The 24,394-nt window shown below is 51.2% G+C and overlaps 10 protein-coding genes across 10 annotated transcripts; 5 read left to right on the top strand and 5 right to left on the bottom strand.

Moving 5' to 3' along the window:
* Positions 1-144: 144 nt before the first annotated feature.
* J3458_011603 (uncharacterized protein) lies at positions 145-534 on the top strand (the record flags this gene model as incomplete). Its single annotated transcript, XM_066119894.1, has 1 exon — positions 145-534. One exon carries the CDS (start codon positions 145-147, stop codon positions 532-534), a length of 390 nt encoding a protein of 129 aa, XP_065975012.1.
* A 210-nt stretch (positions 535-744) lies between these two features.
* On the top strand, positions 745-1,745 carry J3458_011602 (uncharacterized protein; the record flags this gene model as incomplete). The annotated part of the gene is made up of 2 exons (XM_007814094.2): positions 745-820; positions 886-1,745. The coding sequence occupies 2 exons, from the start codon at positions 745-747 to the stop codon at positions 1,743-1,745; spliced, it is 936 nt and encodes a 311-aa protein (XP_007812285.2).
* A 1,282-nt stretch (positions 1,746-3,027) lies between these two features.
* Positions 3,028-3,365, bottom strand: J3458_011601 (uncharacterized protein; the record flags this gene model as incomplete). The annotated part of the gene is made up of 2 exons (XM_007814095.1): positions 3,028-3,157; positions 3,214-3,365. The coding sequence occupies 2 exons, from the start codon at positions 3,363-3,365 to the stop codon at positions 3,028-3,030; spliced, it is 282 nt and encodes a 93-aa protein (XP_007812286.1).
* A 2,884-nt stretch (positions 3,366-6,249) lies between these two features.
* Positions 6,250-6,975, top strand: J3458_011600 (uncharacterized protein; the record flags this gene model as incomplete). Its single annotated transcript, XM_007814096.2, has 1 exon — positions 6,250-6,975. One exon carries the CDS (start codon positions 6,250-6,252, stop codon positions 6,973-6,975), a length of 726 nt encoding a protein of 241 aa, XP_007812287.2.
* Positions 6,976-7,109: 134 nt separating this feature from the next.
* On the bottom strand, positions 7,110-8,387 carry J3458_011599 (uncharacterized protein; the record flags this gene model as incomplete). Its single annotated transcript, XM_007814097.2, has 1 exon — positions 7,110-8,387. One exon carries the CDS (start codon positions 8,385-8,387, stop codon positions 7,110-7,112), a length of 1,278 nt encoding a protein of 425 aa, XP_007812288.2.
* Positions 8,388-8,973: 586 nt separating this feature from the next.
* J3458_011598 (uncharacterized protein) lies at positions 8,974-10,066 on the top strand (the record flags this gene model as incomplete). The annotated part of the gene is made up of 1 exon (XM_066119893.1): positions 8,974-10,066. One exon carries the CDS (start codon positions 8,974-8,976, stop codon positions 10,000-10,002), a length of 1,029 nt encoding a protein of 342 aa, XP_065975011.1. The 3' UTR covers positions 10,003-10,066.
* Positions 10,067-13,972: 3,906 nt separating this feature from the next.
* Positions 13,973-17,761, top strand: J3458_011597 (uncharacterized protein; the record flags this gene model as incomplete). Its single annotated transcript, XM_007814099.2, has 5 exons — positions 13,973-15,017; positions 15,071-15,501; positions 15,567-16,670; positions 16,729-16,944; positions 17,005-17,761. 5 exons carry the CDS (start codon positions 13,973-13,975, stop codon positions 17,653-17,655), a joined length of 3,447 nt encoding a protein of 1,148 aa, XP_007812290.2. The 3' UTR covers positions 17,656-17,761.
* A 1,015-nt stretch (positions 17,762-18,776) lies between these two features.
* ded1_2 (ATP-dependent RNA helicase ded1) lies at positions 18,777-19,764 on the bottom strand (the record flags this gene model as incomplete). Its single annotated transcript, XM_066119892.1, has 3 exons — positions 18,777-19,239; positions 19,296-19,671; positions 19,719-19,764. The coding sequence occupies 3 exons, from the start codon at positions 19,762-19,764 to the stop codon at positions 18,777-18,779; spliced, it is 885 nt and encodes a 294-aa protein (XP_065975010.1).
* A 102-nt stretch (positions 19,765-19,866) lies between these two features.
* Positions 19,867-20,774, bottom strand: ded1_1 (ATP-dependent RNA helicase ded1; the record flags this gene model as incomplete). The annotated part of the gene is made up of 2 exons (XM_066119891.1): positions 19,867-20,633; positions 20,702-20,774. The coding sequence occupies 2 exons, from the start codon at positions 20,772-20,774 to the stop codon at positions 19,867-19,869; spliced, it is 840 nt and encodes a 279-aa protein (XP_065975009.1).
* A 2,556-nt stretch (positions 20,775-23,330) lies between these two features.
* Positions 23,331-23,948, bottom strand: PRE1_1 (Proteasome subunit beta type-4; the record flags this gene model as incomplete). The annotated part of the gene is made up of 3 exons (XM_066119890.1): positions 23,851-23,948; positions 23,634-23,791; positions 23,331-23,545 (listed from the first exon to the last, which is right to left on the bottom strand). Coding segments are annotated over exons 1-3 (375 nt in total). The 5' UTR covers positions 23,853-23,948.
* Between the last annotated feature and the right edge of the window lie 446 nt (positions 23,949-24,394).

Below are 24,394 nucleotides of genomic sequence, written 5' to 3'. Positions count from 1 at the left end.
CCCCCCTGATTCTGCCTGCTCTCAGGGGCGTCATGGCATGGCTCAAAAACTCGAACAGCCACATGGCAAAGAGTTGCGGATTCACGTCTGAGAAGGGGTGTCGATTCATGCTAGCACAGGAAATTATCGGATGGTAAACCGCAAATGCAAGGCCACGGGAACTGGTGCGCGTACATGATTCGACGAGACATCTGGCGATCTCTTTTCCCTTGCCAAGACGCGCACGTGAGTGGGCTCTATGTGGCGCCCCAGGTGCTCCGTACGTGGGAAATCAAGCGTCAAGCGCTCGGAGCCGAGTTGCCTGGGAACCAGACTGCTCACCAGCCCAAATGTTTGGCCGATATGCTGGGTGCCGTTTGCCTCGGACCGCGTAAGTACTACGGCGACGACGATCCTCGATGGAGGAAGTTGTTTGACGGGCGTCGAATGACTAAGCGGTTACGCGTCGCCGCCGGCCTGCCGTTATTGGTACCAGTGCAGCGATTAGCCAACGTTGAAATAAATCGACCTACCAAATTCACCAGTTGCATCTAGTTCAGTCCGCCCATTGAATCACGAAATGCAGCACCGACGTCAGTACTTGCATTGTCATCTGACAACTACAGGCTGGTGCCCGTATTCGATCCATCTCCAGAATTCGCAGTCATTCCGCGGCTGACCCTCACTTTCTCGACACCTCTGTTGATTGAGCCTCTGGATCGCTTGTCATCACACCTCGGCCAGAGGGGTGAACCCTCCGCACGCATGTTTGCATGCCGCGAGGATATGAACAGCGGCCTAGGAGGTGGCGGTGGCAATAAGCTGCGCAAATTGGAATATGGTAAGCCAAACCAAGCTACTTATCCGCGTCGTGCCTCTTCCACGAGCTAATGAACTTCACACCAGTATTAGCCGATGCAGTAGCTCAAACTCCCCGGCCAGAATATCTCGTCACCGAAGGTGGGATCCAGAGCAACCATGTTCGCCAGGTTGCGGCAGCAGCGGCGAAATTGAACTTTAATTCCGTGTTGGTCATTAACGATCTTGTCCCTGATAGAAGCCATGGTTCGGATCCCCATCTTAGTAGAAGCTACAACGAGCAGGGAAATGTGCATTTAACGGAGCTCATGTCTGCAGCGCGCGAAGAACACCCCGGGGTAAAGGCCAAGGAGCTCCTAGATACGAAACGGGGATATTGGATCCCGTCTGGCGCGTCAACGCATCCACTAGGTGGCTTAGGTTATGCAAAATGGGCATTTGAGCTCGTGGAGAGGGAACGAGAAATGGGTGTGTTCTTTGACTCGATTGTTCTCTCAGTCATGTCCGGGAGCACGCTTGGCGGCATGGTCGCTGGCTTTGCGCTGGTAGACGAGCTTCAAAAACGAGCCGGCGGGCTGCCACGCGAACGGCGGCTGATAGGCGTGGCAGCAGGCCCAAAGCGCAGGGAAGACTTCGTAAAACTTGTTTCGGAGATTGCAGAAACAACTGGTCGGAGGATCGGGCTCGAAAAACATAGCTTCACAGGCAACGCTTTCGAAATCGATTTGCGATGGCACGGCGATGCGTATGGCAGGCTAGATGACAGGACTAGGAAGTATATCAAGCTGGCGGCGAGTACTGAAGGCCTAGTCGTCGATCCCGTCTACTCTGGCAAGGCTTTAACCGGCGTTTGCAGAATGGTAGAAGAAGGTGAGCTCCGGGGTAATGTTCTGTTCGTGCATACTGGCGGGGTGTTGAGTCTCAGCGCTTATCCTGACATGAGATAATGGCGCATCGAATTTGCTCCATACGGATGATTCACCATGCAGGAGACGTGGGTGTCGAACTTTCTGGCCCATGTCGGTTGTTTTCTTCCGACTTACCACTTGTCTGGATGCAAATTTGCAACCAAATGAGTGGATTCGATATGTATGATATTTTCGCGTAATTTCCGGGCCAACTATGTAGCTATAAAGTAGTGACAGCATGACGAGCCAAAATAACGCACTTTTTACCTGATTATAACGAGTGTATCGGTTTTCGGCTTGTGTCTATATTCACCATCCACAACATGATCCAAATTGGTTTACATGGTGGCTTGCAAGGCTCTTTTAGTACGAATTGATAATACGACTTGGAGGACTCGAAATACTCACTTTCCACTCGATTCAGGGCAGCTGGGGCAAAATTATATCCACTATCCATTTCCAAAACGCGCGAGCGCAATGAAAGTTGTCTTCTTCGTGTGGGCGCTAGAGGCATTTGGCCAGATTACAACAACAGCATACGGCACACCGGGTTATTCAATTAGATTTGTATCAACTATAGATGATAGAAATTAAAAGGAAGTATAAATAAGATAACACAAGAAAAACTGCCCTGCTCCTAATGTAGCGAAGATACCCAACATCAAATAGCTTCTAGTAGATCCACAATGTTTAGAGATGTAGCGGACTGACTAAAGTGGCTTTGAAAATTGCTCTAGTTTAGGAACAGGAAGCGAAAAGCGCTTTTTACGCACATTGAACGACACGCCGACGCGAAAGACTTGGAGAAGTATTTAAACGCTAGCGAGATTGTTACGATTAAGCAGCTATGTATCGAATTGAATAGTGGCATTAGTCCCTGATTGAAGCTATATACCGAGGAACTTGAGGCCTCTTTTACATTTGATGACGACTTCAAATAGGCTATATTTTTAGGGGCCTCTAGAAGGCCTCCAAAGACCTCAAACCACTGTTGAAGCAGCTTGTGTAGCAGCTAGCGTTTCCAATACAGCGTTTTCCGAGCCCTTTCCGTTGACAGATGTCCTAATGTGAGAGCTAGTAAAGGCCCTACTATGGGTAGTTATGAGCTCAAGGTGAGCCTCGAGAATGCTCCCCTCCTTTCCTCCCTCGTTTTACATATGCAAATCGTACGGTACCTGTGTATTGAACCGAGAGCGGTCTAGCCTCTCAGAACGACTATTTGTTCCATCTGGAGGCTCGCCTAATTCTCAGTAACGTTGATCCGCCCACGCGTGATAAAAGTATTAGCTGCTGCGCTAGCTATAAAATTCAGTCGCCTTGATTATATCAAGGCACCAAGGGCCATGAGGGCAGCCAAGCCGACTCCAGGGGCAACAGGATTCGGCCCAGCAGCGATCACCGTAGTGTTTGTCCGTCTAGTGGTTGGTCGTGAGATGGTCCCGACGCTGGTTCTGCATCGGGTCAGTTCCAGTGTTTATTTTTATGCAGCATAGGCATCTTTACTCACGTAGGACGCCCGGTAGTTCGCGCAGTAATCCTAGAAGTGGACGTAGCAGCTGGGACGCGGCTTACACTAGCCACGCTGGAGACGGCACCGGTGTTGGCTTGGCAGTAAACGCCAATGGCAGATGCGATGACAAGAGCAGCAGTGAACTTCATTTTAATACTGAGACAATATAGCGTTGGGTATGCCAGCAGTGCAGGTCAAAGTAGCCTTGATGAGGTGGGGCGGTGAGTGTCCTTGAGTGTCCTTGAAAGAGCCACGATGCTTGGGATGCCTGGGGGGATTTTATAATGACAAGACCTTCTGCAAAAAGGGCCCATGACGATGTACGGTACATGAGTTTCTAAAATGAAACTGGTGTGGATGTCCCAGTGTACTTCGTTGAAGGCTGAATCGTGATGGGGCCCTATCGTTCTCGCACGTATTGTGTCATCTGCACGGCCGATCCTAGATGGAAGATGTATGACCAAGGCAAGCTTACGACACACTATCAACTTGATACGGATCTACGCTGTGGTCTACTAGTAGTCGATTCCAGTGTACTTTTAATGCGTCTGATGTTTCATGGAGTCGTCATGATTTTGGTGTTTTAGCCTTTGTTTTAGCTTGAAAGTACCCGTATAAAAATAGGCCAAAAATAGCCCGTAGCTATAACAAGGCCGCAGCTCGGATACAAAACGCCCTCATTTCACCAATCGTGCCATCTCTACTTTTCAACAGTACAGGGCAATTATCTAGATACAAGTTAGTCCGGAGTCTAGGGTGTTATCCCAGAACAGATTATCCGAATCTAATGGTTGCGGGGACAATGCATTTCATATATATAAGCCCCCTGTCACAGATTAATTGTGTGAAACCAGCGGCCGGACCCCTACGGTAGGTAATCATGCATTTCAATGAGGCATTTAATGGCCAACTTGCTACGTAGGCGTAGTGAGCTGCTAGCAGGTATGAAAAGCAGCTCGCATAAGAAAGAAAGTAATAAGGTCTGGAGAACATTAAGGCCGCTTTACAGACCTACATACTAGGTAGTAGTTATCTTGCCTTGTGTCGCCTGCGCTCATCTCTGCGGTCGCTTGCCATTAAAACCTAGTCCTGACAACCCCCACGTTTTATGTGTTGCCTTATGAAAAGGCGGCAAAGTTTCATGCGTACGAGACCCTTATATGCCTCACAATGACTCCATCAAAGACATTATTGAGTTGATTTAAAAAAATTAAAAGAAGGGGGCTAAATGCAGGACATCTAATAACACTGTATTCTGGCCGTACCTAGGCCAGGGAATCGTAGCTAACCACGTCGTACACTATGAGTACACGCATCGTAATATGTCAGACACACTAGCTGAAGAACTAGCAATAAGATAAACACTATAAGCTAGTTTATCCTTATTACGGAGGTCTTGAAGACATTATAATATTACAAAACTGAATACACTGCAGTCCGGTCTGAACAAAAGGGAGCCTAAATACAAGTAGTCGAATACAGTTGACTTCTTGGAAACCAGGGACTTCTTATACCAAAGACTGTTATTACAGACGAATCGAGTCAGTGCTCTTAGCCACCACGGAGCCCTCGCCACACTGTCGAAACATCCGTTGCCCTGCTTGACTTCTGCCGGCCATCAAGTGCGATTCAAAGCGCATTGTGTCTTGTTACGACTCAGCCAGTCGAGGCAGGCCCACATAAAGCCTCGATACAATTTGCTCGATCTGATCGAAATGCCACGCCAGACTTGTCTGCCACAGTGTCGGCCCCACGTCAGGCAAATGTCTGGGAATCGACACAGATTAAAGCAGCTTATCGGTGCGCCTCCGATGTCGACATCTAAAAAGGCAACAAAAACGTCAACATCGGCCGATAACCGACGAAATCTTGCCAGTTGGCTACCTGCTTCATTACCCGGCTAGTGTTCAGAAAAGGACAGTTGCGGAATTACCATCCGACTCGTCACTTTCCTGAAAGACACGTTACGCAATTAGGAAGGTCGAAGAATTTAGAATCGTTCGCCTCGTATAATTTATACCATCGGCACTACGAAGCCTTAGTAGTGCCCCCGAGGCTGGAGCAGTATGGAGCTAACAACGCCGACATACCCGAGACTCAAAAGAACATCGAAGGGGAAAGCACTTGTCCATAATGCTTACGGTCTAACCACCGCAACGTAAGCCAAAGTTTCTTTTGCGCCATTGGCGCACTGGCCTTCCCTTTTCGTATTCCAACTGCTTGACTGGGCCTACGCAAGATACCGGGAGTTGGGTTGATCCACAACTTGTAATAATCAAACCTCAGAGCAAATTCTGGCCTGATTTGATTCACATGGTCATGATTGTACACTTTAGGATGGATAACACTAGATAAGGGGCATTGCCGATTTCAACAATTTCACAACAGACAGATCGGTGAGTATTACAAGCTTATTGTGCAGCGTAGAGAAGCCCAGGCTACATAGTCGACACCAAGCAGCGAATGAACAAATGAAACCATATATACGTCTTGTCTGCACTGCGTCTTCTCTGCATTGTTGTCCGTAGCGTAATAGTCATGAATATTTTTTGAAGCTAGGAAATAAAGGGGGGGGCCCAGCGAAAGTCATGGAGATCAGCTCTCCAGCGGCTCAAGCACCTATTATGAACTACATTCTGATCCTCATACGTAATTACACGACTATACGACACCTTAATAATAGAAGTAATGAATAATTTACTGTTCCCTTCTCGAACGGCAGCTCCTATATTGGTCTTGGGATTTACATTTGAGGCAGGCTAGTTCCGGTCCTTCTATATCTAGTCAATGATAAGAATCATGGTGCACTAACGGTTTGCCAATCACTTAAGCTATTTCTATTTGGGAAAGGCCCTTGATTTGCTTTACCAAAGCGTACGCTGCATGTCCTAACGAGGTTCAGGTATAAAGTCCAAGGCAATTGCCCTTAAAACAAGTCTAGATAACATAGCTAGCCAGCCTACCATTGCTTCAGGCCAATCCTGCCATATACCAGTTCATTTCAAAGCCATCAATCCATTCAAGATTTCCAATATGCTCCAGGCTCTCACTCTTACTCTCGCCGCCATGACGGGCGTCTTTGCCGCACCGGCCACCACCGGCCCAAGTGGTAAGACTTCCATCCACAACAAGCGAGGGGACGATTATTGGGGAGGCGCGGTGCAAGAAGGCCCTTCGGGCACCGGCTGGAATTACGTCCAAGGCAGTGTAGTCGTCCCGAGCTTCAGCGGAGGGGACAAGCAGCATTCCGCAAACATGTGGGTGGGAATCGACGGCGACGACTGCACGAGCGCCATCTTGCAGACCGGTCTTGTAGCGTACGGAGACGGCACATTCTGGCTGTGGACAGAATGGTGGAAGCATCCCATGCAAAGCTACGAGACCAACCTTGGCTTCTCACCGAATGACACTCTGCGCTTTACCGTGCATGCCACGTCTACCACCTCGGGCACCACAACTGTCGAGAACTTGAGCAGTGGACGTGCAGTCTCACATACATTTACAAGTGAGGCGGCTTACCCGCTCTGTGAGACGGATGCTGAATGGATCCTGGAAGACTGGCAGAGAAACGGACAGCCGGTCACCCTTGAGAACTGGGGTACGATTAAGATTTTTGACACTGTTGCCAAAAGTCCCAGGAAACAAGTCACGGCTGCTGGTTCTGACATTGTCAACATCAATATCAACGGCCAAACTCTTACTAGTAGCAGTGTTGACTCGGATGGGACCGTTAGCGTCACTTATATTGGTCCTAACTAAAACTGCAATATTGGGACAGTCGGAGAATGAACAGGCAGCGTTTTCGATTCCATGACCCCGAATTCCTGCATGAGTTACAGGCGAGCTCTAAGACTAGGGTGTGCTTGGCCTCTAAGGGCTAAATTTCACCAAAATTACACTGTCTTTTTCGTCCCCTGGAAAACACCAACAAGAAACTTCTGATGAAAGTCTTTCAAATGTACAGAGTTTGTTTTCTCCAAGACTCTCGCACTCCAAGAAAGATAACTGTTACCAAAATGAGTCCATGCCTGTTCAATAAACTTATTTCCTGTGTTTGGGCGCGGGCAGTAATGGTTCGTCTCAATGAATGCCTTGACTGCCTTGGCAATTCCGCGCTCGTCCATGGAAATATCCCCACAGTCATCAAAATCAACCATCCACAAAGATGTTAGTCGCTTGCTGAAGTCGGTTCGGGAATGGTTCATTTTCTCGTAATTGCTAGTCGGGCCGGTGTAGCTGTTCAGGGTTTGTAAGTCCATGCGCCCTCGAACCTTCTGTTCTTCCATTGGAGAGCTGCCTAGGACAAACTCGACGTCATTGCCATCTATGCGGGTATGCCAATGTACAACAGCCATAGCATGCGCTAGAGCGTTAATTAGCTCGGGCATGTCGAGATCCAGTTCCTTGATCTGGTTGGCGTGAAGCTTGAAATTGCGAAGGGAAAAAAATCTGGAGCCCATCCCGTACTTTAGGCGTCCAAAGTATAGACGAACCAAGCAGTCCTTGTTTGCTTCGTTGTTTCTGGCCATGGTCTGACCTTGTGGGGGACAAAACTTGTCGATCAAAGCCCATCTAATTGGCCGGGGAAGTGGAAATATACGCTCCATGCAGAGGACATGTCTGCGTTTCTTGGGAAACTGCTGGGTGAACGCGAAGTTGTCTATATGTTCGTCCCAGAAAGCATTTGAGTCTGGTGTCGCATACCAAAAACACTCAGGGATTTCAACTTGTCCATCCATGTAGGGCAGTGTCTCAAAGCTAATCTTGACTCGCTGATGCATCTTGTAGTTGTTCCAAAGCTTGTCTGGGTCATCAGACAATGGAAGCTTGTACACAAACACAGTTCCAGGATGTTCAAAGACCTTGCCAATGGAACCTGTTCCAATCTCCTTAAATGTAGCATTGGCGTCGATGGAAGCTTTCTGGCGTGCTGCGAAGGAAGAAGAGGTGGATACAACGGACTTGATAGAAAGCATACGCTTGAGACAGGCTTCTGGGGTTTCGGCGGAGGCTTCAGCCTCCAACTTGTCCTCGAGAGCTAAGTTGGCAATCAGCGCAGCATCGAGTGAGATGGACCTCGATGACACGGAGGAGTCAGTGGATTTGAGAAGGCGGCGGGCATGCTGCTGAAAGTAGTGACCCTTGTCGGGTCGTTTTTGTTCATCATCCATCCTGATGTAGAAGGAATTATTAGAGAAGACACGGATCGTTGATGAAGGAGGGAAGTCGACTACTTGCCTTGCTCTTATGCCCGAAGTAGATTTGATCCTTTCCAGGCAATGAATAACCATGAACACCGAGTGTGAATGGAGCGGAAAGTTGCTTAGTTAAATTTATTTGTTTATTTGTAGTTAGCAATTCAGCATCCTAGCTTTGGCGGTGCAAACGCTCACAGGTGGGGCCAACTCAGTCAACAGAGGCTAGACAATAGACACTGAATCAGTGTCTACCACGAGCAAAGTCAAGCAGTACTCCGCCAAACCATTGTCAAAGTCTCCTGCTATATTAGCGTGTAATATCTGGGCATGTGGGTTTGGACGAACTTGCGGCTAAAAGTTTATGTCGAAGCTTGATGAATTCGGCCCCCACCATCCACGCCAAGTATAAAATAGACCAGACCAGCACCAGTCGTCTTCTGTTTGCAACCTCGTTTGCATCTTCGTTTTCAACACAACTGACTGTCCTATTGTTCACGAAGCACACCCTCGATTGTTCAATATAATTGATCATCACACATTACATCGCTTTTACCCGGTCATGGAATCTGACATATCCCTGACCGCTTTTGGTCCTTTACGACGAATCGGGTTTGGCAACTGCGGTTCGGTATGGGGTACATTGAAGCACAATGCCCACAACAATGCGGACGTCGACATCGACATGATTATCAAACGCGAAGACGCGAGTCCCGGCAGGGACATAAAGAAGGAGACTCTGGTTCAGTCGCAAGTATTCCCCGCGGAAAGCAGTCTACAGTTGACCTCGATTCCACAATGCTTCGGTCTCATGGAGACGGACGACAAAAGATGGCAGCAGATCCTGCCACTCCTGCCCGCTGGATTCAAAGAATGCAGGGCCATGATTGCCGAGAAAATCAACCCAGTATCGACGCGAGCGCAGTTGCTCCTCGTCGACAAATACAGCCCCGTGTCGCACCGCGAGGTGTTTCGAAGATCAATAGAGGCGCCAGACGGAAAGAGCCAACATTGCCTGGTTCGCCTCTATCTTGGCCGACGAAGGCAAGCACGTGCTCGCAAAGAGCAGCATCACCCCAGGCCACAGTTCTTCAGCCTCCGCAATTACCCTCTTCACGCCGACCAGGCCGAGGAGCTCCAGCTCCCTTGCAAGCAGTACGCCAAGGCCATGGCAGAGGCACTGGCAACGCTAAACTGGCAAGTCAGGACAGATGGCAATGATGTCGAATTCGTGCTGGGTGCCCACAGACGCGGGGAGGAAGACCCGAACATGCCCCTCGAGGACCATGCCGTCTGGATGCTGGACTTTGACTGCTCCAGGCCCATTGAGACGAATGACTCTGGTCTAGAGTCAATTGCTCGGGCGTTTTGGCGTAACGATCCTTACTTTCCTCAGCCGGGAAGCACCTTCGATCAGGGACGAGAATTGTGGGATGTCTTTGCCGCCGAATATCGGCGGGTTGGTATGGAAGCAGCCCGGGCTTATCATCGTGAAGGAGAAGATGTGGAAAGCCTGTGTGCTTTGGTCGAAGGCACCTTGAGGAAGATTGAGGAAACTAAAGGGAAGTGGACAACTGGGGCGCATTTCTAGCCATGGTGGTGCCTTGACCTTCAAGTCTTGTTTGTAGTTGCCATCCGTCAGCTATCATCACAAAGCCGCCTCAAGTTTTCACATTTGGGCTAGCAAGTTGGGGTTCGAATTCAGATTGGCAGGTTAGGGTACGGAGGGCCAAGGGTCAATGTTAGACTTGGTCTCTTTGTAAAGGTTCGGTCAAGGGGCAACAATATTTGCTCAGAAGAGGGCGACACTTCCCTTCCAATAGTTTTTCACAAGCAAATTTCAAGATGGGCGTGAGAAAAGGGATGTTTGGTACATATTCAGGTTACATCTGGTAGAATATGTCTGGTTCCGGGGATTAATGTCCCATAAAATAGCAAACTCAAATTACACCATGTCCGGCTCTAAAACTATGAAACATTTTCTCGTCGCACTTTACTGCATGTTGATATTGAATTGGAAATGATAACTAATGCGTGAATTCATCAAACCCAATGAATGATTGGATTCGCCCCGCAAACAAGTGCCAAACCCTGCTATATCCTTCAGGCCGTCAACCCACAAAGTTGCCATGATACCCTTTCATCGCACAAAGAGTGCCCATCAGATTTCCCCCTCATAATACAAGGCTATCTGAAACTGCAGCAAGTCTTTTTCAGCTCTTGTATCCACACTGCTTACTGTCAACGAAATATTAGGGGGTATATTTGCTGTTCAGTTAGAGCGCGTTCTTTTTGTGATACTAAGACTTACTAGCGATGGCGGACATTGACGCGATGATTGCAATCAGATGAATCCCCCAGTTCCTCACAATTTGAGGATCGTTGGTTTCTGAAGTGTGGAGATCGGAACTCATGATGCCTAAGCACTTGTCACGAATAATGCAAAACGTTTCAGAACTTACAGAATCATCACAGATGCTCCTCAAGTTGCACCCTTGGCGGAGCGCTTCACGTAGCATTATTCACAGAGTTCGCGGGCTTTGCAAGCTTTACATATACCCAGTTCAAGACTTCCTACAGTTGCGATTCGGGGAAAGCAGGCACTCATGTCAGGAGAAGGGGGCAAGGTTCGCAGCCGAAAAAACGCCATCGAAAACGAACCGGCGGTTACATCTTCTTTTTCTCCCTTCCCTTCTCTCTTTTGTAAGAAAAGTAGTTTGGCACCACTTTAGTAGAAACCGGACACAGATTGACCACTTACTGAGCGAACTGTCAAGGATTATCCCCAGACTTGGCTCGCTTAGTTGCGCGGGGAAGTGGGGGAAGTGGGGGCTCGCCATAGTTGCGAGAAACAACACCACGTGGTTGACACTTGATGTCGTCCGACTTCAATCTGCGGCACACACACACACACACCGGCAATTGGCAGCAGCCACAGTTCAGCCATACGAGAGCCTCGAACAGGTCTGAAACTCGTCACAGACTGCACTCTAAAGAGCTCTGACGGGGGAGAGCTGCTGCGCCACTCTTGGCAGACGGCTCCTCTCACCGCAACAAGGACGAAAACACCCACCCGCTCCTGGCTAGATGCGTCGTCTTCTCCACCTCTCCATGCTCCAAGAGGAGAAGGCGTTTATTTAAGCTTAAGTGGAGAGTTGGGACTGCAGGCTCCTCCTACGTAAATTGCACATTGTGGAGAAAAGAGGCCTCCCGGACGACCAGCTCACGACACGGCGTCAAGATAAGAACTGGGAGCTCCCATAGAGGGCACAGATTCTTTTAGGAAAACTGGTTTGGAAAATGTCGAGGCGAACATGTTGGCCAGGGCACCAAAGCCACAAGAGACACATCATCCCGGAGAAGAGTGTCAATCCTAGTCGAATCATGGCTATCCAATGCTTTGCTTTCACCACGTTCGCCTTGCAGAGCACGTCCAAGCTGATGAGCTCCAATCTCGGTTTTGTGCATTATACCTCCATTCAGCCGCAAGCGAATTCATAGTGTCACGATATCTGGCTCAGGCACTGATCCTTCTCAGCGTTCAAGGATGACCCGCTCCAGATGATTTTCCTGATAAATTGCTCCGCGTCTTGCTGCACAGCCGCCGCCACCTAGAGAGGAGGTTTGTACTTCCTTCCATTTCTTACCATGGTGGGTTGATCGGGTGTTGGCGGCAAGCCAATCGCCAAACTGCATGATACGCACCGAGTATCATCATGATGGGAGAGTAAATTGAGCTTATTCGGCCTCATCAACAGTCTGATTCCCTGTAAATTTGCGGCTTCATGTGCACTTACACAGCCCCGTTAGTTGAATGGATTGATCCGTTGACAAGGCATGGTCTCGATTCTATCTGGCTTGGCGGCCCGAGGTGCAAGCATCGTCCACTCCAACTTATTCCGTGAACCATCTCGGCGCATCACCATTAGAATTTCAACGTCCTCAGCATATAAAATAGTTTTGCTGAGATCCAACCCCGGATACACTTCCTCATCGCTAACCATTTGCGGCTCGTGGTTGTCAAAATCACAGTTGTATTGCGCCATGCTCGGCAGTTTTATATAGGTTACTTGTCACAATACATACCATCATGTCATGCCGGAGACTTGATTACACGCTTCTTCCTTCTGAACATAATTATCAACCCCGCTTGCACCGCCTCACAAGAGTTTACAAGCCCCATGTGCGACATGCGGATGTCCTTGCGACACCAACTTACACAGGTCCCTTGTGTCCCTTGTTTTGGTAATATCAACTCACACTTAGTATCAAACCCTTTATACGGAAGTCAAAATCAGGCTCATTTTTAACGTGGCTTTATTTTTTATCGCCAAGAAGCAATAGATGCCGAGTTTTGGTTTCAACTCGGGCGGTAATTACCTGATATTTGGCGAGATGCAACTGCCGACTCCGGGATATTCTCTGGTGGCTTCGTATTCATGAATGTGAGCGTGTGTGAATCATGCTTGGCATGAAGCTGGAAACCATGACAGCCACGATATAATTGTCTCCATGGCAAGAACACTTTGCTTGTTTCGCGTGTGGTGACAATGGACACAGCACCACAACATGTACCAAGCGTTGGGTTTTGATGTTCGGCGGGATACTATAGTAAGTTTTAGTCACCTTTGCATCTCTCGCGAAACTTGCACCATCTTCTGTATCACGAACCTAAGCAATACAGCTCATGATGTCGGGGCCGCCCATTGAGGCTATGTCTGCAAGAGGGTGCTTCGAGGCTCAAGTATTTCAAACAAAGAAACCGACAACTAAACCACGCACCAACAAAATTTATGCTTTTATGGAGAGCTGAGGGTGAAGAGCTAACAATGGAACCTCACCGGCTTGCCGAAAAAATCAACCAACAAACCCCGTCAAGGCCATTGGTTTGGCCAAGAAAACGACGATCAAAGCCACTCTGCATCAGTGGCGGCGCTACGTGAGCCGAGAGCAAACAAGCACTTCCGTATACGCAAACGCCACCAAACAAGCTTAATCCGTGGCGGTGGGAAGATTGATGCGATTGATGCAGCGCAAACCTTCCCAATCGGGCAACCGCGATTCGACGTCTAAGCCGACGCCAAAGTCTTGGCCGTCGATCGCCAAACCACACAGAGACGGACCAAAAAACTCTGACCAATGCTGCGCCCCTTTGCCATCGAAAGTGGACAAAGTGTGACGAGGGAGAGTTCAACACTGGCAGCGACAGGCGTGCGAGCACACAATATCTTGGCCCATCCATGGACGAGCAGGGAGAGGAGGCGAGCGAGGCGCAGCCTCCCCCATCTCCGCCGACGACACACGTACACTTTGCTCGCGCGCCCATCGTCTATTATACTCTGGCCTCGCTTCCTGCCGAGGCCGCAGAGCTTCAGCCTCTAAATACGTGAAGCAAGCCCTCCCTGAAACTCGCGGCCGGTTTGACACTGACATCTCATGAACTGCCCTTGCTCGTCCCCGTTTTATATGTGCTGGCAGACGCAGCCGTGCAGCGTCAGCATCCATCACATTGCGTCCTTGAAGCGTCACATGCTGCCGTATTCATCTTCGGAAACTACGTCATGGCGAGTGAAAAGTCCTCCTCGTCCTTGCTTCAGGTCGGCCCGCGGACTCGCGCCCTCAGCTCTGCCGATACAGTCACCTCTGCCTCGTCGAATCCCCTCCTCACCCCGACCGTGGCCACCAGCCGGACGGCCAGCATCAGTGATGAGCTCTCCGCGGCCCTGCGGCCAGATCCCGGCACCGAGGAGCACTTCTGCGTGGAAAATAACCCGTTTGCCTTTTCTCCAGGCCAGCTGAACAAGCTCTTGGATCCCAAGTCCCTGGCCGCCTTCCAAGCCCTCGGCGGTCTGCGCGGCATCGCAAAGGGCTTGCAGACAGACACAGCCAGCGGCCTCAATGCCGACGAGACATCTGTCCCGAGGGCCATCTCTTTTGACGAAGCCGTCCGCGCGTCAGCTCTGAGCAGCATCTGCGAGGACAAGTCTGCGCCGAACCCTCACCATTCATCTGAGGCCTTCACCGACCGCATCCGCGTGTACAAGCGCAATGTCCTCCCTGCAAAGAAGCCGGCTCCCCTGTGGAAGCTGATGTGGAATGCGTACAACGACAAGGTCCTCATCTTGCTGACCGTGGCGGCCGTCATCTCCCTCGCCCTGGGCTTATACGAAACATTTGGTGTGCACAAGCAGCCTGGTGCGCCGCCACCAGTAGATTGGGTGGAAGGCGTCGCCATCTGCGTTGCCGTCATCGTCGTCACGGCCGTTACCTCTCTCAATGATTGGCAGAAGGAAAAGGCGTTTGTGAAGCTGAATGCCAAGAAGGAGGACCGCGAGATCAAAGTCATACGCTCGGGGAAATCATTCATGATCAACGTCCACGACATCCTGGTCGGCGACGTGCTGCACCTGGAACCTGGTGACTTGGTTCCGGTCGATGGAATCTTCATCGACGGCCACGACGTCAAGTGTGACGAGTCTTCTGCGACTGGTGAGTCTGATGCGCTCAAGAAGACGGGCGGCGACCACGTCATGAGGGCCTTGGAAGCCGGCCTCAACCCTAGAAAGTTGGATCCTTTCATCGTCTCCGGCGCAAAAGTCCTTGAAGGTAAGTTTTCTCCAACCAAGCTCACGCATACCAGGATCCTGACAGTTCCCCAGGCATGGGCACGTTTGTTTGCACCTCGGTCGGTGTAAACTCGTCCTTTGGCAAGATCATGATGTCCGTCCGCACCGAGGTTGAGGACACCCCCCTACAAAAGAAACTCGAAGGCCTCGCCTTGGCCATCGCCAAGCTCGGCAGCGCCGCCGCCGCCCTCCTCTTCTTCATTTTGCTCGTCCGCTTCCTCATCAACCTTCCCTACGACGATCGCTCCTCTGCCGTGAAGGCCTCTGCATTCATGGACATTCTCATCGTGGCCATCACCATCATAGTGGTGGCTGTTCCCGAGGGCTTGCCCCTGGCCGTCACGCTCGCACTTGCATTTGCAACGACGAGACTCCTCAAGGAGAATAACCTGGTGCGAATGCTACGTGCCTGCGAGACCATGGGCAATGCCACGACGATTTGTTCTGACAAGACGGGTACTTTGGTACGTAGATAACGCCCCCTACTCAGGACCTAACCACCGATATATTCAACTAATTCTGCTTCTAGACGACCAACAAAATGACCGTCGTGGCCGGTACTTTCGGCACAACCAGCTTCTCCAAGTCAGAGACGGAGGCTGTTTCCCAATGGGCATCCCAGCTTCCTCCTGACACCAAGTCCCTGCTTACGCAATCCGTTGCCGTCAACTCGACCGCCTTTGAAGGCGAAGAAGACGGCCAGCCCGGCTTCATCGGGTCCAAGACGGAAACCGCTCTCCTCCAGCTCGCGAGGGATCATCTTGGCCTGCAGTCTCTGGCCGAGACACGTGCCAACGAGACGGTTGTGCACATGTTCCCCTTTGATTCGGGCAAGAAGTGCATGGGCTCCGTGGTGCGTCTCCAAGACGGCTCCGGATACCGCCTCCTGGTAAAGGGTGCCTCGGAGATCCTCCTCGGATACTGCTCTGCCATTGCCGATGCGCAATCCCTCACGGAAGACGACCTCACAGCCGCCAAGAGACGCCAACTTCTCTCCACCATTGAGCGGTACGCAAGCAACTCCCTCCGAACCATCGGTCTCGTCTACAAAGACTACGAATCGTGGCCCCCGGCGCACGCCGAAATAGCAGACGGCCATGCAAGATTCGCTTCCCTCCTTTGCGACCTCGTGTTCCTCGGCGTGGTAGGCATCCAGGATCCCGTCCGTCCAGGCGTGCCCGAGGCTGTGCGCAAAGCCCAGCACGCAGGCGTCGTAGTCCGCATGGTGACAGGCGACAACATCGTCACGGCGAGAGCCATTGCCGCCGAGTGTGGGATCTACACCCAAGGCGGCGTCGTCATGGAAGGTCCCGTCTTTCGAAAGCTCAACAACGCGGACATGAAGGCCGTGCTTCCCGAGCTACAGGTGCTCGCCCGGTCATCTCCAGAAGACAAGCGGGTTCTAGTCACCAAGCTCAAGGAGCTCGGCGAGACGGTTGCAGTGACGGGCGATGGAACCAACGACGCACCAGCCCTAAAGGCAGCCGACGTCGGCTTCTCAATGGGCATCTCGGGCACAGAAGTCGCCAAGGAGGCGTCCGCCATTGTCCTCATGGACGACAACTTCACGTCCATTGTAACAGCCCTGAAATGGGGAAGAGCCGTCAACGACGCCGTCCAGAAGTTCCTCCAGGTAACAGCCACCTCCCCTCCTGTCACGGCCATCTCGCAGAATGCTGACACTCCCACAGTTCCAAATCACGGTCAACATCACCGCCGTTGTCCTCGCCTTCACCACGGCCGTCTACGACCCAGACATGAAGTCTGTTCTCAAAGCCGTCCAGCTCCTCTGGGTCAATCTCATCATGGACACCTTTGCCGCCCTGGCGCTGGCCACGGATCCCCCAACCGACAAGATCCTCGACCGTCCGCCCCAGGGCAAAAAGGCACCTCTCATCACCACAAACGTGCAGCCCCCCCTTCTTTACTCCCCCGCAACCTCCACTAGAGCTGACAACCGCTTTTAGATGTGGAAAATGATCATCGGCCAGTCTATATTCCAACTCGCCGCCACATTCACCCTGTACTTTGCCGGCGGCAGCATCCTCAACTACGACCTCGACGACGCCCAGGTCCGCCTGCAGCTCGACACCCTCATCTTCAACACCTTTGTCTGGATGCAGATATTCAACGAATTCAACAGCCGCCGCCTCGACAACAAGTTCAACATCTTTGAGGGCATCCACCGCAACTACTTCTTCATCCTGATTAACATTCTCATGGTCGGCCTGCAAGTAGCCATCATATTCGTCGGCGGCAGCCCCTTCGCCATCAGCCCCGGCGGGTTGAACAGCCAGCAGTGGGCCATCTCGGTCGTTGTGGCAAGCATGTGTCTCCCCTGGGCCGTCTTGGTGCGCCTGTTCCCGGACGAGTGGTTTGGCCTGGTTGCCGGCGTCGTTGGCAACCCTTTTGTCATAGTGTATCGTGCTTTGGGGCGCGTGTGGGCGAGGCTCGTCGGCGGTTTGAAGAGGTCAAAGAGAGGCGATGGGACGGAAAGGGAAGAGAGCCGCGTGGAGGGCAATGCTTCTGAGCCGGGGGTAAATGCGCCTGCTATTGTTGTGGATGAGCCACTGCCGGTTGTTGAGCCGACTGATGTCGAAAAGGGCCGCTCGCCATGATGACTCTGTTTGATGACTCTGTTTCTGCCTTGGTATTCTTACAAGCCCATAGCCTCTTCATAATAGTTGTTACGATAGATTACGAATTACACTTATGACACATGCGGAGCACGTACCATCCTCCCGTTGCCACTTTGTGTCCTCAGACCGTCTTCCCAATAAAATACTGGCTGTTGGAAATCCAACGTATCACTTCAACCTGAATTTAATAGTCACAATGTAAAGGCACCAAAGAATTGAATGTTGCAAAAAAGCGTCTGTCCTTTTTTTATTTTGGACTCCTCAGTCCGCTCTGGTTGTCCTATCTATTCATGAGGCACAAAGCAACCGGGACAATGTGACCTGGGCATCCTCCAAACCCCAAGTCGGTGTTCCATTTCCTCTGTGCAAAAGGGCTGTCGATAAGAACGAGAGCCTTTTGATGCGTGCCGTGCCCAACCAAAATCCATAACCTATGCGTCGAGTGCGGCCTCGTCCATGCCCTCCGAATATAAAACAGAGGAAAACTGGCCCGAGTGACCTTTCTTTCCTCCACATCTATGTTCCTTGCTCTCATCTCTTTTCTTTCAGAGATCTCTCCATCAAGAGACCAAAATGAGCAATTCCGACCAGAGAACCGAGTAAATCCACTTTTGTCTATATCTGTACGGCGATACCATGACCCTCTATCATGAAAGCGAAAAATATGCCCCTTGGAGGGGGAAAACAACGCCCTCTCTAGGCGAAAGAAACATACAGAATCGTGATGCTCATGACCGGACCTGCTTTTCTCTTTTCCAGATCCATTATATATCACCACGTTTCCGCCAGTGCCTTCAGTTCCCCCATCTCTCAGTCTAAGGGGTATCAAGCGAGGAGGGTGTCGAAATCAAAACAAATGCAATCTATCAGATGCTTCGTGAATGCCGCGTGACCGTATACTGCCATAAAGCCGGTGAACCTAGTAGGCACTCATCCGTCTTCGCAGGTCATGATGCCGCCGTGCCGTCCAATAAAAAAATCATCGAAAAAGTAACATGTAAAGTGAGGAAAACAACAGGTAGAAATAAATGTATGCATCAGCAACAAAAAATGCAGTGTTTGTAAAATGCACAGAATTTAGTGCAACCACCGTACGGTGGTCAAGCTCGACCGTGGTCGAGAAGATCAGTGGGTAGCAGACCAAGTCTACCACCAGGACTGAGCACCAGGGCCGCCAGGGTTTCCGTAGCTACCGCCGCCGCCGCTGTAACCGCCGCCACCTCCATAGCCGCTTGAGGAGCGGCGAAGCCGCCGCCGTAACCAGAGCTCTGCTGGGGACCACCAAAACCACCACCGCTGTTGCCGCCAAAGCCGCCGCCACTTCCGCCAAACTTGCGGAAATCACGATTAGCGGAGCCACGGCCACCACCACCCCCACGAGATCGACCACCTCGGCCGCCGCCGCCAAAGGATGACTCACGAGCAATGGCCTCCAAAAAGGGGGGAACCTCCTGGTTGGCTTCCTTGAGAAGCTCCATAAGCTCACGGACGATACCACGGTTGCCGCGGTTGAAGAAAGCAGTGGCAATACCAGTGTTTCCAGCACGACCGGTACGACCGATTCTGTGGACATAGTCATCAACATCGGTGGGCAGGTCGTAGTTGATAACATGAGTGACATTGGGAATATCAGACCGCGAGCGGCAACGGCAGTGGCTACCAGAATGGGGCATCGACCATTGCGGAAGAACTCGAGGGCGCGCTCACGCTCGCGCTGGGTACGGTCACCGTGGATAGAGGGTTGCCGGGAAGCTCTGGTTGATAAGGAAGTCGGAGAGCGAGTCGGCCATGCGCTGGTCTCGACGAAGATAAGGGTCAGGCCACCGGCGTGGGTGTGGAGGATGTCGAGGAGGACGGATCGCTTGTCAATGTCCTCAACAAATTCGACCTTCTGAGTGATGTTCTCGGATGTGGAACCAACACGACCGACGGACAAGAAAACGTAGTCCTTGAGGAAATCTCTGGCAAGCATCTGGATGTCGCGAGGGAAGGTGGCTGAGAACATCAGAGTTGACGATCAGCCACAGGAGGCATGTCCTCACCCTCAACAATGCGACGGATCTGAGGCTCGAAACCCATGTCAAGCATGCGATCAGCCTCATCCAGAACAAGATACTTAATGTTGCAGAGGGAGATGCGGCCCTCGCTCAATAAGGTCGACCAGACGACCAGGAGTGGCAAACCAGGAGGTCACAACCTCGGCTCGATCTGGCGGAGCTGCGAGCCGATATCGGCTCCGCCGTAGACAACGCAGGGGCGGACCCAGGATCGGTATGCAAATTTGCGGGCTTCGTCATAGATTTGAGAAACCAGCTCACGGGTGGGAGCAAGGATCAATGAGGTAGGGTAGGCCTTGCGCTGACGGCCAAACTGGCCAGCAGCATTGGCTGGCACGGGCGAAGGGCCATTAATGAATGCCTGGGAAAGTATGGGGAAAAGAAAACCACCAGTCTTGCCAGAACCAGTCTGAGCACAAGCCATGAGATCACGTCCACCCATGACAATAGGGATAGAGTATTTCTGGACAGGGGTGGGAACCTTGTAGTGAGCCAGCTCAATGTTGCGGCAGAGATGTTCGTCCAGAGGAGGAGTGGTGAACTGAAGCACGGCCTCGGGGACATCGTGGCCAGATGCCTCCACGGGGATATCGTCGTACTTCTCAAAGTTGATACCAGTATGCTGCTTGGAAGGGTCGTCGGCTGTACCAAAGAGTTCGCGCTCCAGACGGGGGTTAGCCGGTCCGGGAACGTGCTTTCCATCGCGCCACTGGCCATCGCCAGAGCCTCGGGCAGCGTAGCCACCACCGCCAGAGTGACCATCGTGGCCACCACTGGAGTAACCACCTCCGCGGCCCCCCCCAACCGCCGCGACGGTTACTCTGGAAAGTAGGGGGGGCAACGCCGTCGGGTCCATTGTTCCAGTTGTTCTGCTGGCGACCAGCATAGTTACTGTTGTTACTATTGATTCAACGTTAGCCATTGTGCGATTGAAAACATACAAAAAGAGAGTAAGGGACAAGACTTACCCAGCCAAGAGCTATTGCTGAGGCCATTGGGTGCGCCGTTGGGAGCACCGCCGTTGGGAGCACCGCCGTTCATGGGAGCAGCAGCGGGGGGGTGCAGAGGGACGGTTTTCGCATATGCGGTGGGATGTACGAGCGCTGAGGCTGTTGGCCATCGCCAAGGCTCAAGCCGCCCATGTTGAGTTGTTCAACGCCATGTTGGAAGTGAAGAGCGACGTGTTGTGTTGTATCGGTTTCTTCGACTTGTAGCGTGGACTTCGTAGAGGTGCTCTTCGTATCTGACAAAGATGCGAAAAACAAGACAAGGAATCGATAGGTGGTAGGGAGAATCACCCTCGCAAAAAGACGAAAGAGTGAAATCAGAACTGCGTATCTGCCGAGTCGCACTATGAACGATTTGACAGAAGAAAGGAAGGGCCTGTGCTCCTAAGTTTCTTCCCCAGATATATTATAAAGAAAAACAGCGAGTGCTTGCACGTTCCCTCGAAGAAGCAAACAGGAATCTTCAAAGGAAAGACAGACGGTCTCGACAATGACCTTGGATGATGAGAGAGGATGAGAGGAGGGGAGATGAAGGGTTTTGTGGTAAAGAGGTCTGAGTTTGTGGGGAGGAAAGGAAAAGGGACGAGCGAGATGTTGGAGGCGAAAAAGGGAACGGGAAAAATTGGTTTCGCGGGGTGGCCACCACAAAGAGGCTAGTGCCCAATCGAGGAGAGTCAAATTTTTTTTTACTCTGCCGACTGGACCACTTACAAAACGCACCTGCGCACCTCGGGGCTCCAGATCAGCTGGTGGCAAGCCACTGACAGAGCATTACGGCAGCCCCAGGCCCAGGCGCTAGCCAACGAGACACCCCAAGTGCTGCGATGGTCGCGTACTGAAGTACCTAGGTACCTGGAGGCTTGTTCGTCGCGAGTTCTACTCGGTACCGGCCTTTGCTTTAGCAACCTTCCTTTATAACAGTCGAAGCCAAGGCCCAGAAACTCAACTGTTCCTCGTCACTCTTCTTGTAAGCCTCTTTGATAGATTACTAGAGAGACCGCCGTCAAAGATACGGCCAACCCTCGTCTCCACGTTAGGCGCCGACATGGCACCTGGTATCTGACGGACGCAAAACCATGCGCAAGGCAACCCCGACCAGCCGGCCGCCTTAGCTATCTGGGTACCCCACATGTATGGGACGGCCAGTCCGCCTAGAAAAAGCATAGGACATGACTCAGACTGTGTACCTCAAAGGTACTTATTTCCACGTCACCATGCTATTGTTGCACGAACGCCGGTGGTATTAACGTCATTACAAACCCTCAAGCATCTGATGGATGAGAGATGGGATGCATATCAAGCCTAGCTCACGTGAAGAGGCACAGTCTGCCACCAGACCGTATTCTTATGCTGATTCCACATCCTCGATTCATGTCCTTCGATTCTAATACTCTCTTCTTGCCGACATATTAACTGTCGCTCAAACAGGCGTTTCGCCCAGTTACACACCTACCTACCTAGGTAGGTAGGTAGGTAAGAAGGTTTGCGTGTACGCAGCTGACGTTCAGAATGCCTCAGCCTTGCAACGAATAGAACACCCAAGATGATCTGAAACAAGCAGATTTGGTGCAATATCTGTCATCAGTTTAGGACATTGCGCGTAGCACCATATTAGATTGACCTTGATAGTTCTCCTCAACCGAGAAGTTTCCGACCATTGACTTCCAGGCTTTGGCAATTTCTAGGCCCAATGTTGACAACTGTGTCCTCGCCACGCTGCTGGTGTCATCAGAATCCTTGTGTGTGGCGTAACCCAGTTGCCCGTCTACCTTGACACCTCAATGACGGTGGGACGAGCCACGGGCTAAGCACCTAATCAACTCGACAGGATAACTACCCAAAGACGGTCGGCTTTTTGTCGTCCATGTTCTTGCAGCTCAGCCTGTTGCCTAACTGCAACCTTGTTTATATTATTCTAAACCACTCCGTCACTGAACTGACACCGATCTCACTCCGCCTACTCCGTACCTAGTAGGTAATTGACCCGTGGCGTTGCCGGGTATGCAGCCGTACACGCGAAAGGCAATAATTAATCTTCTTTGTAACCCTCAGTACTTGTGACAACGCAGTGTAGTCCACTAGATCCAGGCAAGTAATACACACATCATCCGCAGTTCATCTGTTCTGCAGAGCATATTGGTAGTAGCACATTAGCATCGCAAAGCCACGTACGTGATGTCAAGAAGACATCGTCTTATTTATCAGCCTCAAAAGCCGGTTATCATAATATTAGTACAGTTTCCGCCTTTCGTTCCCCGCCTCTAAGCGCTCTTCACAACTTTGTCATCATCCAATACTATGTCTACAATTCCGTCTGTCTTGGATTCCTTGACCACCATGCCTCTTTGAAATCAATGTTGTAACCGTCCGCTCAGCTCATCGTGCACATCGTTAGAAGCTTTGATGCCCTGACCAAGAGTAAGAGTAATGTCAGGGGTGGTGATGCTGTCCAGGATTAGACAGGCAGTGTATCTTCGCAGAGATCAACGTTAGCAAATAACGGATGCTACTCAACAAAAAAATTGAGAATGGATTTGCTTTTAACGAAATACATACTGTGCATAACCATGAGCGGCATAAGGAACCTCAGCTAGGGACGCCAAATAATCCAGCCAGTACAAGTGAGGTTTCCCGTAATGGGATTAACTCCTCCCATCAGCAGGTTAACGTTGTAAGGGTGGCGCGATCGCAAGCTCGTAGCTAGCTCTCCGCGAACAAAGTGTGCCAGTCCTGAGGGCGACAAGTCGGTCTCGTTTCGCATCGAATAGAGCTGAGCATTTCTTTGGATGTACTCGGCGAATTGCACTGCAAAGCTTGTCAGCATTCGGCTTTTGCTTGTCCATCATATGACAGCTTCTGGAGACTCCGCGGAAAGAGTTTCAACTCCTCGTACCTGTATCTCCAGCCTCTCCTGAAAATGCCATCAGGGTGTGCTTGTTCAGTGCTCTTGTCTTGTCGTCGTCGGCTTTGAGGATCGTTGCGCCACGCATCGCTGCCTTAGAAGCGGCAATGATGGTGAAGTCCTTGCCCGTAATTCCCAACAGAACCTCCCTATCCCACGATGTTAGACACCCGTTCCTTAAGATCAGCTGTGGACGGATGATACGTACATGTTGCCACTATTTCTGGTGTTTCTGTTCTAGGTTGTTGCGGTGGGGAGGAGGTTATAGTGATGAGTGAATGGAGGTTAGGTGTAGCTTGCTTGGAAAGCAACGAGCTCACGCCGCGAGAAGTCCCATTGACCCGCTAGGCTGTAGCGCTGCGCGTCAATGAGGATGGGCTGGAGACTGCCTATTGATTTTGCCATGTCCCACCGCCCGGCGCCGGAGGCACTATTCACCGCAAATGTCGCTTGATTGGCTACAGTGCGCACATATAGTGGGGTCTCGGCTTTCTGTCTATCCACCTCGAACTTTTTTTCTCTGCCCGTAGAGAGACCTGCACAGAAAATCACAGACGAAGGCGGGACGGCAAGTCAGACCGCTCGAATTCACCAGGCGAGCGACAATGTCGTCTTTTTTTTTACAATCCCTGGCTCGCAGAAAAAGCGGGAAAGCGGCCTTCTGCTCCAGAAGCGCCAAAGAAAAGAATTGCTGGTGCAAAAACCTCCTCGTGCCAAAATCCCCACCAGGGCTGGTGCCGCGAGTTCTAAGC

The sequence above is a fragment of the Metarhizium acridum genome, assembly GCF_019434415.1.
Source record: "Metarhizium acridum strain ARSEF 324 chromosome Unknown scaffold_234, whole genome shotgun sequence".
In the NCBI taxonomy this organism is placed as follows: Eukaryota; Fungi; Ascomycota; class Sordariomycetes; order Hypocreales; family Clavicipitaceae; genus Metarhizium; species Metarhizium acridum.
The sequence above is the reverse complement of the archived record's forward strand: the minus strand, read 5'-3'. Positions and strand labels throughout refer to the sequence as shown.